Consider the following 20345-nt stretch of genomic DNA (forward strand, 5'->3'; position numbering starts at 1 on the left):
GACAGCACTATGCCAACATATTCTGCATAATTTTATTTATTGAAATGGAAAACATGGGTGACAAGGAACCCAGGAAATCATTCCAATTAATTTCACTGTGGTGCAAGTCCCCAGAACTGGATACCCAGGGAGGTCAGGTGGGGCAGGAGGCCCCACACTGCCCTGGGTTTGTGCCTGTCCCAGGAGATGCTTCCCAAATGCCCTCTGGAGGAGCACAGGCACCCTCTCCCCCCATGAGGACAGAAGGACAGGCACAATCAAACCTCTGTGCTGGAGATTTGGGAAGAAGCAGGGTGGGGAGTCCTTCCTATTCCTCCTTTTTGTGCAGGATGGGGACAGCCAGTTTGGGAGCTGCACCATCTCTGTTCCTCCCCAGCACTCAGCCCTTGTGAGGGACAGCAGAAATACAGAGTGGCAGCACCTGGACTTTGCACTTTAGGAGCCTCTCTGAGGAGTGGGGTGAAATTCCCTTCCTGTCCCCTGCCTTGAGTGGAAGAGCTGCAAGAAGTCCTCTGCTGGACCATGGACTACATTTATCTGAGCCACAGAGCTGGGGAGAGCACAAATAAACTAAATAATAAATCCATCAATGAATTTCAGTATTAGGGGGGAAAAAAAGAGATTTACTGGCCTCTCCTCTAACAGACAGGGAGGTCAGAGGGCTTATTAAGAACATCTGCTCCATCCCTCTGGCTCTAATGGAGACATTCATGGAGGAAGAAATGCAATTGTGGGATGTCAGGCAACCCACTCTGTCCTGAGCAGCAGATTCTGAGTGTGCCTCAGGGTGTCTCACCCAGCTGGTGGACAGGTTGTGCTGTCCACACCCAACTGCAGAGACCTGGAGGCCTCTTTGGGCTTATGGAAGGACAGGACTAAGCATGTGCCACCGTTTTTATTTTACATTCACATCCCCCAGCCCAGCAGATCCAGATGGCAGCATGGCAGCCATGCAAGTGGCACAGGGACTTGTGCCAAGTCACAAACCAGCATCCAATCTCCACAGCCACGTGCTGAGAGAACCAAGCAGAAACCAGGTCCATATTGGTTTGGATTCAATGTTAGAGGCATGGCAGGAGCTCTGTGTTTGGGTTCATCTGCCTGCTCTTCATCCTTGCACCCAAACAAACAAGGATGAAGTCTTCATAACTGAACCCAAATAAACAAGGATGAAAGCCTTCATCCTTGCACACAAACAAGCCTGGGCTGAACTGACATCCCACAGCTCTCCAGAACAAAGATCCTCCACAAACCCAGAAAACTCCTACAAATCCAGAAAACTCCACAAATCCAGAAAACTCCACAAATCCAGAAAAACTCCAAAGCTCCAAAAAGGAGCAAGGAGCTGACCTCACTGCCTGTTTTGCTTCTTCTCTTTCAAGCCTTTTCTCAACTCCAGCTATGCTCAGAGGCTGCTTGATAGGTCAGAAGGCTGCAGCCACCCTTGGGTGCCCACCTTTCTTTCCATCACCCTGGTGCTCAGCCACAGGCTGGTGTTGGGTGCTCTCCTCACACACCTCCTGGCCTGTTGTGCATTGCAGGAGAGGGACAGTGCCTCCATCTCTCTCTGGCCAGCACACCAGGAGCTCCATCCCCACCTCAGCACACCTGCTGGATCCCTGGGCAGACCCAGCCCCTCTTTTCCCCCAGATGAAATCTCTGTACCCAAAAGGCAACAGCCAGAAAAGGCAAATCTTTCTCCTTTCTGTAAAATGCCACTTGTTTGTAAGGGTGTGAAATACACATTTATATATAACTATGGTTAACAAATTGCTCTCCTGCACAGCTGGTCAAAGGATAGTGCCTTGCTCTGAGTATCAGAAGAGCTACAAAGCTTTCTAGGCAATGCCTCTGACTGTCAGACAGCATGCTGTGAATTAATGCTATGCAATGACTAGCTCAGTAGCACTTCTGAGAAATATTTCTTATGGATTTTTCAAAAATTTTAATATGGATTAGGGTGTACTTTCTTTTTTTTTCTAACTAAAAGGTCAGATTTGAAAGGAGCAAATGTGTTGTATATCTCCAGAAAGCTTTAAATATCAGGAACAGATGTATGAGAAATCAGCCTCTTCCTAAGCACAACGTCTAATGGAATTTGGGAAGGCCTTATTTTACTCAAAATTTCTGTAGAACTGGGTCCTCTTTTCAGCTTTGCTCTGTGTGTGTGTGCATGGGCAGACTTCTGGAAAGTTTTGCATGTCTTTATGTAAATACACAAACAATGGAATGGGACCTGCACAGGTGCCACATGCTGTGACAAGTGAGGAGCTGCCAGTTAGGAAAGCCTCAGGACAGCACTGTCACCATCTGTATAAATGGTTTAATATTTTTCAAAGGTGGGTGAAATGGCAGGACTCACACACCATAAAACTGGAGAAGCTCAGCATAGGCAATGGTGAATATGTGGTGTCCTATAGTGTAATTAAATGTAAACTTCCACCAGTGACTGCTTCTTTTGAGAATGCTCTTCTAGAACATCAATGGATACACAAACAATATAAATTTTGAGATGTTTTTAGGATTTTATAAAATGAGACAGAAGCATTAATTAATAATAGATTAGATTAATAATAATTAATTAATAATAAAATTAATTAATAATAGCCACTGTAATTACAGTTCCTACTGAATGCAAAGTCCACTGCTCCCAGGTTTTGTGCTAATCTAGGAGCAGGGTGAGTGACCTGCTCCTGAGAAACCCAAACCAGTAGGGATTTCAGCCCTTCTGAATCCAGAATTAAAACCTTTAAATGTTTGGGCTGATTTGAAAAATAATCTGGAAGAGACATACAAATCCTTATTTTCCCCAGTTATTTAACACCTTAATCATTATGTGCCCTGCTAAGCAAGTCTTCCCTACTTCCTGTTGTTCTTGACCTTGCAGGAGACTGCCTGATAGATTACCCAAGCTCTCCCAATATTCAACCAAGTTAGGGTCCAGGTAATCATTTTTCTTTGTCTGAGCATGGACTAGATGCCTGCATGCTGCACTCTACCCCACATATGTCCAAAATTACTCTGGAATCAGACACTGAATGATATTCAGCACTGGTTTTAAAGCGTCTCTGTATTTCATGCCTTGGTACTGCACTGCAAAACAAGCCTTCAAAACAGCACCAAAATACTGAGAGAAAAATGGTTTACCATTTCCTCAGTCATCCCTGACTGAGATAGACAGGAAAAAGTGAGGATTCAGAGGTAAAATACAAAAGGTTATTTGTACTGGTGTGACAGCATCGGGCTGGACTCCAACAATATCATGAGAAGGAAGAAATAAAAACATTGAATATCCTCAGGTACTTTGCCCAAGCCATGCCAGACTGCACCACCCCCTTCAAGGCTTTTGCAGTGAAAAGGAGGTTTTGTTTGGTTATTTTTTGTTTGTTTCCTGATGTCACTCATACTTGGCAGCTCCCCCTGAACATCCACAACACTGATCCACCTCCTTCCTTCACTGTGCTCCTGCCCCTTCCTCACCTCTTGTTCACATATCCATCACTCAATTTTCAGTTTGACCATCAAAAGATAAACATTTCTTCTTCCAGAGAACTATTTTATGGCAGAGAAATGCAGACTCTGCCTCTCCTTTTGGACAGGTTCCTTCACCTTCCCCACTCCTACCTTGTTGGGACATGCTATGCCCAGCTGGGATTAGTAATGTGATAATTTTACATTTGTCAAACCAGTCCCAGAGTCCCACTTAGCCCATGAAATGAGACTCCTCTTCCCTTCTGTCATTGCCCAACCTTGTAACAGGTTCCAGTGGCTTAGAAGAAGACTGAACTCAGTTGCTGCCAAGCCACAGCAGCAGCCCAAGCTCTGTAATTTACCCTTGGCATAGTCTCACCATGAAGCACTTTGGATCCATAATAAAAACAGGACCTCTGAGCTCAGTTTTTGTATGTGCATGTAAGATACAATTCTGAAACATCAACAGAGGGAAAAAAACAACCCAAACCCAGCTTACCAGCAGATCAGATAATCAGAAATCTCAAAAGAAACCAAAAAACAAAAACAAACCATGAATGGAAATTCCAACAAAGAAAATGACTTTGCATATTCCTAAATTTTAAGCACGGTGCATATTCCTAAGTTTTAAGCACAGAAACCCTCTCAACACTGTTATCTGGAGGTATTGCTGGGTACATAATAAAAACTGTGTGATTTATATGTCTGCATGTGTGTGCACACACACCTCAAAGGGAGAATGTCATTGTGTATGCATATAAAATACATATATAAATAAATACACTCCTTAATTTTATTTATAACTGAATGTGAATATTTCAAGAAGGAGAAGAAGAAGGAGAATCCTGGAAACTACAGGCCTATTAGTGACATTTCAGTGCATGGGAAAGTTATGGAGAAGATTATTCTGGGAGGTATTGAAAAACACAAAAAAGAGAATTCAGTCTTTGGTCACAGCCAGCAAAACCTTGTGAGGCTTAATTAATTAATTAATTTAATGACATAATTATTCTGGTATGACCACATGGAACTTAAATTTGCATTGAAAACTTCAGGATAACATGAAATAAACTGAATATAGCATGACAATAAATAACTGAAAAAATAATGTACTGATTGCTTCATTCATTTTCAAATTAACTCAATGCACTCCTGTATTTCTAGGTTTGTCCCTTCTCCAGTTCCTCACATAGCACGACTGTAGGATAAGAATTTTGTCAGGGAAGATGGCCTAGACCTGCTGGACTGCATGTATTTTGCATGTAATGAGCTGGAAATTTTTGCCCCACAGCTTCTGTCTCATTTTTCCACTTCACTACCCTGTGCTCTTCCACTTCCTGAGGTTTCATTTCTCTCTTGCCCCCATTCTACTCATCAGCTCTGTGTTCTATCCTGCTGCTCCCTAGATTCCACCACTCTCCTGCACTCATCCAAGAAGGAGTCCCTGTTCTTCTCCTCTACATCCCTGAGCAAGGGACCTTTGCCTCCCCCTGCGTTTTGTAGCTCCTCACTCTTTCTGACACTGAATTCTTTTTTCTATGTCTTGTCTCATTTTGTTTGTCTTTTCATATTCAGTTCACAATCTTGTCAGTGCTGCAAAAGCGCTTTATTTCTACTCCCTAAGTAGGCATGGAAATTTTCAGGGCTGTATAAATGCATAATAATCAATAATCATAATGACACCACATTAAAATTCAAGCCTACAATGTCAGCAGCTACTGTAAGAGAAGTAATTTACAGAGGTTACACACACAGAACTTTGCTGAAACTTGGTAAGGGGATTAACTAAAAGAATTCCTTATTGGGAAGTTAACAATTGTTTGCTGTGGATAAGTACAATCTGGTATATCTTTTTCAGAAATTGCCTTGTAAACACTGTGGTCTGAACTAAAATCAATCCAGCTGAGTGGGATGGGATTTAGGTGCCAAGGCACCTAAAGGTGGCATCTAATGGCGGCATCTAATGCCATTTCCAGCGGTCCAGGATATGACACTCAACAGGCAACTACTGCTCCATGTGGAAATGAATTTCAGGAGCTCCTGTGCCCTCACTGACTGCCCCATGTGGGTTCCTCTCCTACCCTGGCAGTCGAAAATGACATTCCCCAACCACATTAAGGAATTAACTTCCAGGCTTGTGCCCTTAGGCCAGCAGTCCTGATTTCTGAACTGACTTGTGAAACTCTAAAACAATCTCCCTAAAATAGCCTTGAACTCAGCATCACACTGAGATAAAGTGAGGAAGGAGGATTCCTTTGATGTCGACTTTGCAGTTAGTTTGCAATCCCTTTACTCCTGGAAGTGTAAAATTACAGAAGAAAACTAGACTGGAAGTGAGTTAAAGGTTATAAATACCTGGTGTCAGGAGTATGACAGAGGTGACAATCAGCGAGCAGATAACGAGAATAACAAGTAAGGCAATTGCAATTCCTTTCCAGTTCCTTTGAGGAGGATTACTCCCCACCAGCTCCTAGAAACATCAAAAGAAGATGAACATTTAGAAAAGAGCACTTAGACAAGGAAACAAGCACACAATCCAGACAGCAATGTATGTCTGCAGAACTACACCCTGTGACCACGGTGGGTGACGCCCTCGAGCCAAATACAGCTCAGGCTGTTATAATCCATGGTGGCATTAATTGAATTCATCCCAAATAATTATACAGCAAATAAATGCAATGCACCCACAGGTGGCTCAGCAGTGGAACCCACACTCCCCATTACCTCCTGGCACCCGGGCACCAGCCCCCATCCCAGCACTCATCCAAACTCACTCATCAACACCGATTTCCTACCAACCCTCATTAAGTCTGGGAATGAGGAGCATTACAGTAACCTTCAAGAGACTTTCATAATAAGATGTCAGAGAAGCATACAGGAAGATAAATAATTCACAGGGGCATGCATAGAGATAAAAATCAATAAGGATATCCCCCTGGTGAACTTTCCTGCCTTCCCAGAAAACATGACATCTCCTCAGGGCATGCAGTGTGCACTCCTGGGTTGGTAGGTCTGAGGAATTGAAGACAGGTTTCTTGTCTAGCATATACATTAAATTTAATCACACCCTTAAAACTTCAGAATAAAAGCTCCATTACCACTCAGTGATTAGCTCTGACTGCACTGTGGTAGCACCATATGTTCTGCCTACAATGTACACAGCAGCCCTGCTCTCAGGACTGAGGTTTTTATGAAGTGCTGTGTTCGCACTCGCAAGATCTTAAAAATTTATTGCACTTTCATGTGTTTTGCTGGATGCCTCTTAGCATTTTGCACTATATGTGGTTTCATGCATGCGTTGAAGCACCCACAGGAACTGTATGAAATATTAGTGCACTCTGTTTTTCTGGGAGGCTGAATTCACTCAAGGGATCTGGTCACAGCCAGAAGAACTCTGGATGCTCCTCCTCCTTGTGAAACTCATCTATTTAGGGTTTTTTTGCCTCATTTCCTTTATTATGAGGGATGGTGTGTCTAAAACAGAGCTGCTGGTACTTTTTTAAAAGACTATTTTCTTTCCATTTTAAATTTTTTATGAAAACAAAAAGCTTTCTAGTAGACTAAGTTCTTCTGCTATTCAGAGTTTACTTCAGTTTCTTATACACAGCAACAAGACTGGAAGAGAGAAGTCAGGCAACCTCACAGTTTCGTTTTCAGAAGATGCTGGGAATTATTTTTTAACCTTTGCCTAGAATTCATTTTACAGTGAAAAAAGACAATGCCTAGAATCACTTTCTATATGTTTGGGGATCTAGCCACTACAAAAGCTATAAATCTGCAATAGAAAGCCAAGTTTGAGGCATTGAACACCTGATGCACTCCATCATTTATTCTAATTCAGGAAAAGATGAGAGACTTCTCTTCCTGCTGGCAAAGAGGGGTAGAGGTGAGAACACCCCTCCTTCCTTGTCTCCCCCTTGTTTGTACTTGGCTATTTGAAATGAAGTGTAATTAGAAGGAACAAGTTGGTAGTTATTATTGTTACTGGAGAAAAATTTGAAAAGTAGGTCAGGAGCTTTGAGAAATGTAATTTTGGCAACAAGCAAGCAGAATAAATATTTCCATTCCTACAGATTCTTTACTCTAAATATGAATTCAAATGTTAATCAATTTAGTTTTCTAATGCCGTTTTTAGAAGATTGTTATGGTCTCCAATTGTCAGGTGATTCAAAAAGGCACAAAAGACAGTCTGTGGCTTTCCAAGGAAAGGAAATTTATAAATAAGCCAGGGAAATGATGAAATGATGCAGAGATTCTTAGTAGATGGCAGAAATATTCTTTCTTTCACATCAGGGGACAGGGGAGTTTAAAGAGAAATGGGGGATCTGTGGAGAAGCAGATGAGAAACCCAGACAAGCCCTCAGAGTGTCTTGGGACAGAAGTAAAACAGTGACAGTGTTACAGAACTGATGGCAACAGTCACAGACCTAAGAATAAACTAACACTGTCATCATAAATGGTCAGAAATTTTAAAATTGAAGAACAAATTAGCTCATGGACTTGAACAGGATCTACAAATCCAGATGTAGTTCAAGAGCTTAATAACACCTTGCATGAAGTGTGATTTTCCCATCCATGAGTCCCAGTGTGACAGAAATACACACACACTTGAGCGTTCAGGACAGCTGTACTTGCACTGAATCCATTATCAAGCAATCCCATTAATTCCCCAGGCATTCAATCAATATTTGAGCAAAATCTCAAAAAAACCACTGTGAATTTCTAGTGTATCGAAAGGAGGAAAACTATTCCTAAGCAAAATATTGGGGTTTAATACACTGCAAAGAAATAGAACATTTCCACTTTATTTTCAAAATTCCATCAGGAAATTTACCCTGGTAAAAAGCAAGGAGAGATAAATGACTTTTCAAAGAAAGACAAACAGCTTTATTCAGCACAGGTCTGGAAAGCTGCTCTTTTGTTCTCAGTCATTTGAAGTCCTTTTTGATAGAATCACTTACAGCAAAACTGCAGACACGTCACACCATATTCATGACAGCCACCTCAGATTATTCCTCTCTGTATGTCTGTTAATTCCAGAGGGATGTTGCTGTGTCACTGTGACCATCTTTTACCTACAGGGGATTGCAGCCCCACCTGCCTGTGATACCCCCTGCCCTCGGCAGCCAACCCCCACCTTTCCTGGGATTTCCCAGCAGCAGGCATCAGCTGCCTGCTCACACTGCTCAGGGGAGCCTCTGCACTTGGGACTGAAGCCAGGAAGGTGTTTAATTCAGCCCTGGGCAGGGACTGATTCAAGAGCATAAATGAGGTTCTTGAGGTGGCAGCTCAAAGGGTGCATTTCCAGCATGGAGCTCAGAGCTGGGATTTGTTCCTGGAAGACGCAGCTTGCAGAGACAAACATGGAGATCTAAACTGACCAGCAAGCAGATGCCTTTGTGTTAATCTTAAAGATAGCAAATTTGGGTTTCATACTGAAATCTGAGCATATGACACAAAATGAAATAAACCAAGCACGTGTGGTTTCTGCTCTGATGAAAAGAACATGAAAGAAAACCTTGAAGTCACTCATAGGTAGGAACCACCTCCTCTCTGCCTCACTAATACATCCTCCTGACCTCTGCAAACAAGCTAAAGCACTTCAGCCTGGTCTTCTCTCTTTTTGCCTTTTCTGCTTGTTTTTCACCTCCTTCTTCCTATTACATGAAAACTAATTTGATTTTGGATTTGGAAAGTAAACCAGGTGTTTCCACAGGTTTTTACATAAGCACACTTCATTGATGCTGCATATTAAAAACTGCAAATGCTATCATTTACATATTCATTTGTGATTGAAAAACCTCGCTAGCCACCTGTGAAGTTGATTTTGGAGCCATTAATCTAGACATCTACAGTATTTTAAGACTCTAAAATACAGATCCAAGGTGACATATTTTCCTGCCTGTGAAAGAATCACTGTGTTGACATGTTATGGATGAAGGCTGGATATGCTCCAACACAAGATGCTGTCAACAAAATTATTCCTGGCATGTTTATTTGAAACCTGCCAAAAACCTGCCAGCACAGTGGTCATATTACAATAATATAATAGCTTCTTAAAACAACTCATCAAGCACAACTTCTCTTTTCTTTTTTTAATAACCCTGTCTATATGGCTGAAGGACAATATAGACATCACTTGTGAAGTATGGGTATTATTTAATAAAACTAATACATCCTGGACCAAAATCTTTGAAGTATCAGCAGTGAGATAGTCATGGTTGGCCTCTTAGTCTTTTTCAACACAGAGCTGCCACTTTTGTGCAATAACAACAAATCCCAGGTGTGTTATATGAAATAGATGCATTCCAGATACAGGGGCTGGATTTAGAGGTTCCTTGCAGAAGCAAGGTGACATGGAGATGGAGCTCTAGACTCAGACTGGTGTAAATCTGAAGCAAAAGACAAAAGAAAATCCAAGAAATTAATGGTATGAAATAAATCAGGTGCAAGATGTTTTGTTGGCCTCAGAGGTGGCAGGATGGGGATTTATAATTTTGTAATTATAATAATTAACAGTATTTTTGTTGTTTCCATGCTCACTACTCTTGCAAGCTCTGTTTCTTGCTTCCTTTTGATTTATTTATAATTTTTGACCTTAAATATTACACTCGTAAAGACAAGAAAGAAAAATTCTTCTAACAAGCTTGTTAACACTGTTAATTGAAAAATGTGTATTATACCTTTCACTCATGCCACCTGGCTCTGAATTAGGACTTCTGCCTGATGAAATGACTGTTGTTGTCAGCAACTCAGCTTACCAAGTGCAGAACATGGCACAGAACAAAAATAAAATTTTTGTCCGAGACAAAAAACTCCTGTGAAGTTCAGTGGAAAAATAATCTTGTTGCTAATTAGTTCTTTATAATACAAAATTGCAGCAAATTATACCTGCTGAATAGTACAACAAATGAGCTGAGGAGTGGGTAACCCATACAGTTATTAGATTATTAACCTTATGTTGCAAAAATGAAACACTAATTGTGATGATAATGGCAGTAAACTAAATGAATTGCAGTGGTTACAGCAGGAGGTTCACTGAGGCTCCTGGTTATTCTGTTGATTGATCCTGCATTACTGTCTCATCACAATCCTCCTGCCTGGATCCTCCTCTGCTCCCCTACCTTAAACCTGGGATGGAAGTTCTTCATGGGCAGGAATCATTTTTGATACCCTGCTTGGCACAGAAGGAACCTCAGTCACTACAGAATTTAGGAAGTATCACAACACAGATAAACAATAATAAGCATGGAACTGCATTCTTCTCACCTCTGAAGTCAAGCTGAGTTACTCTTGCTTGGGGATATTTTATTTATTTTCTTTCCTTTCCTTCTCCTCCCTACTCACCTCCCTCCCCTCTGCTGCTGCAGACCCCCCTGGGCTGGAGTGTGATGCAGAATAACAACCAGACAGACACAGAGCCTGAGCCCCAGGCTACAGAAACTCAGTTGTTCAGGTGCTAAAGGTGACACTTCAGAGTGAGAGGAATAAAAACTTGCTCTGTTTTTACAAATGAGGCATGGCATGTACGTGGGCTTTCCTGCAAAACCCCAACAGAAATAAGAGGGATAAAACCATCTGCCTGTTGTGGCGATGAAAGACAACTATGTTATGTTTTTATTCATCTTCTGTTGATGCTTTTACTAATAGGGAGCAATGATTTAAGTAACAGTGAACATCTTTGCTGCCTACTCCCAGCAATGTGAGACAAACCTTCTACCCTGCACACAGTGCAGCACATTCTCCTGCCCAGCATGTCTGGGAGGCTCTTTTATGAATGCCCTAAAGCCATTATGTTAGGTTCCATCTCCTCCCACCATTATCTGCAAAGTGCACACAGGCAAACGTGCAGAGGCTGGGCACTAATGGCATGTTTGAAAATGAGTGAGGAAAAGGTTGTACCCGTAACTCAGATCCCCATAAATTTAAACCTTGCATGTTTTATGCTTTGCTAGAGCTTTCAGTCTCACATGTTTCTATTACAAAGCCAACAGAAGAAAAGGAATGCCATCTGCATCCCACACACCTCAGGGTAGCTTTAACAGATGACAAGTCTTCCACAGTTTAGAGCAGAAGGCACCAGATCCTCAGTTAGCATTGACTGACACAGATCATTGGCTCCACTGGAGCCCAGCCAGTCTGTCAGCTACAAAAGAAACCCAGTGCTGTTGCTAAGTTAAAAGAAAAATAAATCTGTAAAATGATTTAAATACAGGAATATCTGGAATTTCTAGCTGTTCTGGATTGCAGAAATGGATATTTAATAACTTCCCATCATTTTTATAAGCATTATGATGAAATGGTCTTGGATCACCTCCAGACCTTGCAGTACTAAAAGATTAATTTAGCATCTCTGTGTTTTGAACTGGCATTTCACATGAATTTTGCACCCAAATAGAGTTACCACACTGCAACACCCTCCTCTGCCCTTACAGCATATGTAAATAAGCACCACTGCAATTTGAAACATTCCCAAATTATTCCTAGTTCTTCAGGACAGAGTGACTCCATGGAACTTTCAAAATAAATGAGAACCTTGGAACGTGGACTGTGAAATCCTGCCAGAAGCCTGGTCTCAAGGTGACAAAATTCAAGCTGCAAACAGCATCTGAAGCTGTTGCACTACGAGTGGTTCCAGCCACAGGTACACTCAAAGGAAGGAGATGTCAATACTCTACCTGTGTATGGCACAGGACATGTGTGACTACAGATACTTTTAGCCAAGAACTGTGTTGGTCTTGATTGAATGTCATTTTATTAATCTCCTTCATTTCCCTCCCCCAGTTTGGTTCATTCTGGTGCTGTAACCCAGATGTTTTTATAGCACCTGGTACGGTGGGACTGTAAATCCTCTCAGGGGCCCTTAGCTCCTACTGTAATTCAAGTCATAATTAAAGACCCATTCCCAGTACTGACAGAGCCCATAAAATCAACAGCATTTCTTTGATTTTATTTCAGTGTTTGATATAAGCACACACATTAACCTGCAAATCATCTCCTGCAGTGAAATATCTGCCACGCCACCAGTAAAACTTGGTTTGATGCTTAGGATTTTATTCCAGAGGAATAAAATCTCTGTGTTCACCAAATCCATGAAAAGCCCAAGTGCCATAGATTGTACCTGTGATCCCAGGCCTCCTCTCTGCCACAGCACTTGCCTAGCTCCAGTTTTTCCACCAGAATGCTCTGACAGCCTGACTCCCTCCAGAGCCAGCCACAGCGCACACGAGCCCTGAGACAGCTCATACCCCTGCAGAGAGCATCTGCAAACAGTGGAGTTGCCCAGGCAGGCCAGGATGGCATCTCCCTGGTCTATTTCTTGAAGAATTATGATCTCAAGAAACAGGAAAAGAAGCTTTCCTGAAAGATTTGAGAGCTTGGCAAAACAAGCTCTCAGCCTTTTTGTCCCCTCTAATTCTAACAAAATGGCATTCTGCTTGCATTTGTAAAAAGGCAATTGCAATTTTTAGTGAAACTGTATTTCAGTTTACAAAAACAGCCAAAACCCATTCAACTTATCACTCTGAACACCAAGAAAGAATTTGTGATAAGGGAAATAGTGAGGTGTTTAATCCCCCTAGGCAGAAAGACAGCATTAAAAATTTTGTTCAATGTTGCATTTTATGAATTCCTAGGCTTTTTTATTATTTAGTTTACAAATAATTTTGTTTCTAAATGGTACAGGAAGGAAAACATGTGGCAAACAAAGTTTCATTCCTAAATAATTTGCTTGAGAGCAATGTGAGGAAGAGCTATGAAGACAGCCAAGGTTTGAAGTCATTGTGCTGCAGAGACAGTGGGAAGAGGAATATGAAATCCATATGAAAATAAGTTGTGTAATTTTCTCCCCCATATGAAATCCATATGTAGAGCAAGGGGTGGGGGAGAGGTCAGTGTGCTGCAGAGACAGAGGGAAGAGGAATATGAAATCCATATGTAGAGCAAGGGGTGGGGGAGAAAATTACACAACTTATTTTCAAGTACCAGTCATTTACAGTTTTTAAAAAGAGAAATTGTTTCATGCACGAATGTTTCGAAGACAAGGCAGTTGCATAATTCATAATTGTACTAATATTTATATGAAAAGGATACTTGTATTATAATTTTACCTTTAAGGGATAATTTTACCTTTAATTTACTGTATTTTCTAGGATCAGGTAATTTTTGCTATGTAAGTCTCTAATGTTGCAGTATTTAGCCAAGATTTTAAATAAAGGTATGGAAAGAATATTCTTCTCTGATACAAATTTTAACGGAGTCAAACAATGGAAAAAGAACATGTAAGTGTGGGTCTGCATTTTACACAATTCTTTTAGATGAAAAGACATTAGAAGCTGTGAGAGCAGGATCCAGAATGGAGGCTCTTCTCTCCCAGCTAAGTGGCTTTCTCCCCAGTCTCACAGCCCAGAGTTTTTGCTTAGTCTCTTTCCCTTTAATCTCATCTCTTGAAAATTTAATTCCTGATTTCACAAGTGAATACAAACCAGTAATTAAAGTCACCCAGAATCTGTTCTCTTGTCCCAGGGGTGATTGGCTGTGTTCATGTCTCACCCAAAAGCCAAACCCTCAATACTGGAGTGCAGCACAACCCCACCACAACTCCTTTACCAAAACAAACCCACTCTGTACCCCAACCTTTCCTGCAGCACTCCTGGGACAGTCCTGCTATAGTGGGCCAGTACCACACCTGGGAGCACACTGACAAACCAAACCAGTGATCACCTGTGCTCAGACCCCTCCACCCTACCAGGTTACCTCAGCGCAGAAATGCAGCCCTGAACTCCACCAGTATCCCAAAACCTTTGCATTAGTCCCCAAATCCCCCCCAGTTGTGTAATTCTTACAATTAAGGGAAATTTTTTGCTTGAGCCCATCCTGTTACTCACACAGAAGTAAAGAGAAAGGGACACAACAGCAAAAGAACAGATATTTTACATATTTTATAATGCTGACTATTTCTTCCTGCCTATCAGTGATCTGTGCTGCCATCCATGGGCATCACTTGGATGATGAGGCAGGAGGCAGAGTCCACAGGCTGTGAAATGTCCTCAAAGTACCTGGGAGACCCCTCACTTCTCCCAGTGGGATTTGCTTGGGCATTTCTCAGATATTCTTGAACCAGAAACCACTTCATGGATATCCTGATTTGATGTTCATGAAGTTGGTTTTTTAAAAAAAGTTTAAATTTCCCCAGGCCCGTGTCCAGCACTATTTTAGGGCAACTCTGCTTTGAAGAATTGCTGCTCTTTGAAGGGTGCTTGGGCTCTTGGCATGAAATGCCAGCAGTTGGCTCAGCACTGATGCTGCTGTCAGGAAAAGCGACTCCAAGGTCTCCAAAGGTTTGTGAGTCTTATGCTTGGTCTGTTTTAATTGATTTGTGTTTTTGCTAGGGCTCTCACAGCACACTACAAGGCTTTGCAAAGTCATTTATTTTAATTTTCAGAAGTTTCTGGTTGACAGGAAGCACAACCAACAAACATTAAGTCATTTTTCCTCAGGAAAGCAAGATGCCAAATTTCCCATACTGAGTTGTGTTAACTGTGGCACAACACCACAGCAGAGTGACTCCTTGTATAGAAAGAACACTTGTGTTGCTCATTTTTCATTTGAAGGAGTTATCCTTAATTCAACACAATTCTGAGATTCAATAAGTAAATTACAGAATGGAATGGAAACACCCACATTCCCACTCAAAACAGAAATTAAATAAAAAGGAGCAAAACTGATAGAGACATAAATTACATTTTTTTTTTTTTCTCTTGGTGGTCTTCTATCATTTTATAGGGCCACTCCCACCAGGGCCACCAGTCGTAAAACCACTGCATTATCATGATAATTTCTAATCTCCCTGAACAATTCATGTTAACATCTCAGGACCACTGACAAAAAATACCTCTTCTTCTGAGTCATGGAGGTGGTTTATTGAAAAATGTAGGGATGTTATTGAAATAAACAGGCAGCAGGATTTGAAAAGAGAAAAATCACTCATGCAGACTCAATGACTTATGTGTGACAGCTTCATTGCCTCCCATGGCAAAATGTCCCAGAGATGGTAAGAAAAAAAGTGTCCAAGAAAGAAGTTTCTTTTCCATACCTCACCAACCTTTTATTTTCACAAGAAGCAGAGTTTGGGATCTGAAATTGAAGGGTTTATCAAACCCAGCAGGCAGAGCCATGGCCACATTTCCCTACAGAGATCAGCAGAGCTTTGGATCAATTTGTGATCTAAACACACTTTATAAAGGGCCTCTGTCTTCACCTCCCTGTCCATCTCACTCATTTTGCAAGACTTAAAGACATCCTGAACTTGTGATGCTGCAATGAACCTTCCAGCACAGATCTCCCTACCCAGCACTCAGTCTGAGCCCTCGGATGTGGTGCTGCAAAGAGCACATTGCACCCTGCACACCCTCAGAGCTGCTCAGGTCCTTAATTCCCAGGATTCTGTCACAAGGATACTCCTGAGGACCTTTGTCTTGGTGCCTCTCCTGAGGCACCTGATCCAAGTTAAAAGATAAAACTCCTCCAGAACTAATAAAAGAGTTCAGAAGTGATCAGACATGGAACAGAGACAGTAAATGACAGGGGATTGAATACTGGCATTTTTAAAGATAGATGAGCATTAGCACAGCCAGGAATTCATTTACCATGTGAAAAATCTATTCAGAGCAGAATGGGAACTCTACCAATTAATACACTTCACAGATGTATCTCTTCAATAAGCAGAGTTACAGGGATCATTTTTCTTTGACACACACCATAAGGGAATGAAAAGGTTAATGTAGTGTATGTGACAGCATTTTTAAAAATCAATTTAAGGGAATTTTGTCTGCTGTAAATTATGCTCTGGCACCAGGGAAAGCCATCAAACTCAAATTAACAAAAGGAACAAAAGAATTTAATCTAAAACTACATTATGATTGTATTGCTCATTGGTGCACACAAAAAAAGCATCAACATACATTTCATTTTTACCTCCTTTGATTACAAAAAGGCTATTAAAAGTGAAAAATAATGTTGAATCATAATTAAAAGCAGGACTCTCCCTCCTACCAGCCCGCAAAGCGCAACATTTTCTGAAATGCAATATAAAGTCATTTTGGTTAGGAAACCCATTTGTTAGCTCTCCTCTCATCACCAGACTGTGACCACTGTTCCTCCTCCTGCACACACTTCTGTCATCTCAAAAAAAGCAGGTTTGGCTTCTGAGCTCCAGACTTCCCATTCAGTGAGAACTGACATTGGCCTGCTACAGCTGAAGGTGTGAAGCTCCAGTGGCATCTGTCTAGAAGACCTGAAACAGTTTTCAGGTTTCCACTCATTTTAACTGGCAGAAGGGCAAACTTCAGCTGAAATCCTGTTTTTTCAAGAGATCCAAAACAGTTCCTGTAACTTCATGGCACTGCCACAGGCTGTCCATTCCCCACCATCTGGCTTACAAACTGTGGACTCCTCCTCACAACCATACACTGGTGTCTTCTCTACGTGGAGAGGACACAGAGCACGACAGTGATATTCACTCTCAAAGCCACAATCAGAACGTTTATTTGAAGTGACACAGCCCCACACCATGTTTCCCAAAATTATCACCCATCACAGCCCTTGTGCTTTTCTCAAGTGACATTTGCTGTCACCAAGCTCAGGAATTGAAAGGTGGCACTGAGGACTGCAAGATTTTATGGCACATCCTGTGTCAACGGATTGAAGAGAGGACATGACACAAATGATCTGTGCTCTCATGTTGGCAGCTGTGCTGGTTGCCAAAAGATGCCACAGCACAGTGAAGCACCAGACAGATCCTGTGAGCTGCTCAGGATAAATTATTATTATTTCTTTTCCTTCCATGGCACTGACATAAGTACCTGCTTTGTTCCCACTGTGTATTCAACAAGTTTCCACCACTGGAACTTCCCTCTGTGGAGAGCAGATAATGGTCAGTGTAAAGAATCTCAGTTGTTTATCTTCATTCATTGCCAAATGAGGAACAGAGCAGATGGTTGTTTTGCTCTTGGCATTTTTCGCCCCTGGAGTGTCCCCCTCATTGAGTATCACACTCCACATTTCCCTGCCTGTGTCTTCACAGTACCATGGGATTTTCCACATCTACTTCCAGAAATTCTTCATCTGTTGGTAAATAATGGCAAGACTATATGACTAAACATAAGTGTAGTTTTTATGTCTGATGAGGGTGCTATGGACCATTTATTCCCTACTCTTACAGCTGGTTTGATCTATCAATGAAGGGACTATCAAGTGGTACTCCTGGCTGCCAAGATAAAACACAAGGTTAAAGAAACCATTTTCACCTAAAAATTGAACACAGGAAAGGAATGGAGCCATGGTACTAGAAAAAAATGCAATAATTTTTATTACATTAATTTGGACAAGGGATGTGAGGGAGCAAGGGTCAACGAAACCCAACCAAAACCAACCTGGCTTGCAGAGGTTCATTCAGTGCTCTGTATTGCTACAGCAGTGAAGTATATATGCATATATATGTGTGTGTGTGTGTGTGTGTATATATATATGTAGATATCTATATCTATATATAGAGATAGATAGATAGATAGATATAGATAGATAGATAGATATAGATAGATTAGATAGATAGATAGATAGATAGATAGATAGATAGATAGATAGATGATACATAGATAGATACAAAGACACAACTTTTTCTCTGCATGTCTTGTCATGGGAAAGCAGAGACTCACCCTTTACACACACTTATTTTGTGTGAGAAATAATTTCTTTTTCACTCAATATTTTTTATCTCCTTTGAAATGTGAAATATACTGTCCTTCCATATGCTGAGTGGAGCTGGGCTTTGGCTTCTCTGGAGGAGCAGCTCACAAATCAGCAGTGAAGAACAGCAGCATTTTCACCACCTCACCTAATCCTTTCCCCATATGGTCAGGAGCTATGACTAGTGAATCATTAATTAAAATATGTCTGATCAGAAGTTCAAAAGAATCAGAGGAATTGAAGTAAAAGCCAGTGGCTTCTTTTTATTTTTTCTTCCCCATTTTGTTTCCTTTTTTTGCCATGGCCTTCTTTGGTCCACAGGGAATAAAAAGGCCTTAAATGTTGTGTACTCCAACATCCTGGTGATGTTCAAGAACAGGTTGGATGGAGCTCTGAGTAACTTGGTCTAGTGGCAAGTGTCCCTGCCCGTGGAAGGAGGATTGGAACAAAATGGTCTCTAAGGTGCCTCCCAACCCAACCATATCCTAAATCTGAAAGCTCCCCCCTGCCCATTTGTGCTCCTGACAGAATGGTGGCTGTTGGTGTCATGTACCTGCCCTGAGCCTCCCAAAGCTCAGGAGGGCACCTTGAGCTGAGCTGTGTTTGGAGCATGGACCTGTCTGAGCGCTGGGAGAGGGGCTGGGGCAGCCAGTGCAGCCACAGGGTCCTGGGACCCCAGAGAGATAATTTAGAGCTATGACTTGTGACAGTGACTGCAAAGCTTTTATTTACTTTTTAGTGGTAGGATGGAGTAGAAAAAAGAAATGATTTATGACCTTTCTTTTTTAATAAGAAATATCTTAAGACTGTGCCTTAGTGCCCAGCTGGGTTGTTGGAATACCAAAGAAGCAGCACTGATTTCTTTGTATACAGTATTTTGTCTTTTAAAATATTGTCTTATAATGTAAAATGAAAAAAAAATCATCTTATGCACAGGAAAACTCACAACAAACTAATGGGGCACTACAAACCTAGGATTGCTCTTTTTTCCCTCATTTTATTGGAATTTATTCAAAGCATAATCAGAACCTAGCTCATTCTCTTACATAACCCTTTGTGAAGGACTCTTAAAATTCACATCAACAGCATCTCATTCCCACTTTCCCCTTAATTTCCATTTTGTTTAATGGCTTCATCACTATTTATTTGTGATTTTGGTTTTTTTTTTCCCCTCTTGTGAGAGAGAATAACCTCTCCTGGGTAATAGGACAAAGAGTTGGAAGCTGTTTGCTTCTGTAATGCTTCTGTAAAAAATGCGTGAAAAGCAAATCCTTTACAGGGAATAAGCCCAGTTCTATTTCTTTTTTCCCTGGGGTCTGGTGACACAATTCCAGCAATGCCAAGTCCAGCTGCAAGTGCCATGTGAGGAGGTGCTCTGAGTTCCACAGCACATCCCATCCCTGCAAAGGCAGGCTGAAGACGTGGAGTGCAAAACAATCCATCTTCCAAGGCCCTACAAGTTCCTGTGCTACAGCCTGTACCATGCCATCAGCTTCTAGAAAAACAAAAAATTGCCCAGCCCAGACAGAAAAAAAAATAGCTGGAGGCTTCTATCAAATTTCTTTGTGAAATTACAGGAGGTAATTAACATTTGTCCTATAACTTTTCAGTGGAAATGAGAACATTTACCATCCAGACAGGAAGTAATTTTCTCCCATGGGCATGAGAGACATTTTGAGATAATCCTGATCCTTTAACAAGAATTCTGAACTCTGAAAATCTCAAAAGATGGACCAATGAAACTTCTGTGCTTGGGTTTATGCTCAGCATGGACTTCACAAGAGCTTCTCATTTTCTATAGCATCCACACTTATATATCTCTTAATTATAACACTACATTTTCACTTACATTAGGCCTTATAATAAGAATTAAAATTCCTCAACCAGAAAATGCACCTCCTGAAAAATAAAAAAGAAAAAAGTGGGAAGACCAAATGAGAGAAATGTTGGAAAAAAAAAATTTCATTTGTACAGGCTACTTCATGCTTGTACTAGTTAATTTTAATTTTTCTGATTTTGAACTAATCCCTCTCCCTATCAGCTGATTACTCCATGGTAGAAGTGAACCATGTAGGGGGGTGCCCGTGGTGTGGATCCAGTTTTTGATCCAGTAATGGACAACTCATTAA

The 20345-nt window shown here is 41.3% G+C and overlaps 1 protein-coding gene across 4 annotated transcripts in view; it reads right to left on the reverse strand.

Annotated features, from left to right (window-relative positions):
• DPP6 (dipeptidyl peptidase like 6) overlaps positions 1-20345 on the reverse strand; it is a 537867-nt gene that overhangs the window by 156899 nt on the left and 360623 nt on the right. For all 4 annotated transcript variants that reach the window (XM_039712305.1, XM_039712329.1, XM_039712320.1 and 1 more), the window contains one exon: positions 5827-5941. In XM_039712305.1, coding sequence (XP_039568239.1) covers positions 5827-5941 — 115 coding nt within the window. The remainder of the gene's footprint in view (positions 1-5826; positions 5942-20345) is intronic.

Source organism: Passer montanus, unplaced genomic scaffold, assembly GCF_014805655.1.
Source record: "Passer montanus isolate IOZ18808 unplaced genomic scaffold, ASM1480565v1 scaffold10, whole genome shotgun sequence".
Lineage (NCBI taxonomy): Eukaryota > Metazoa > Chordata > Aves > Passeriformes > Passeridae > Passer > Passer montanus.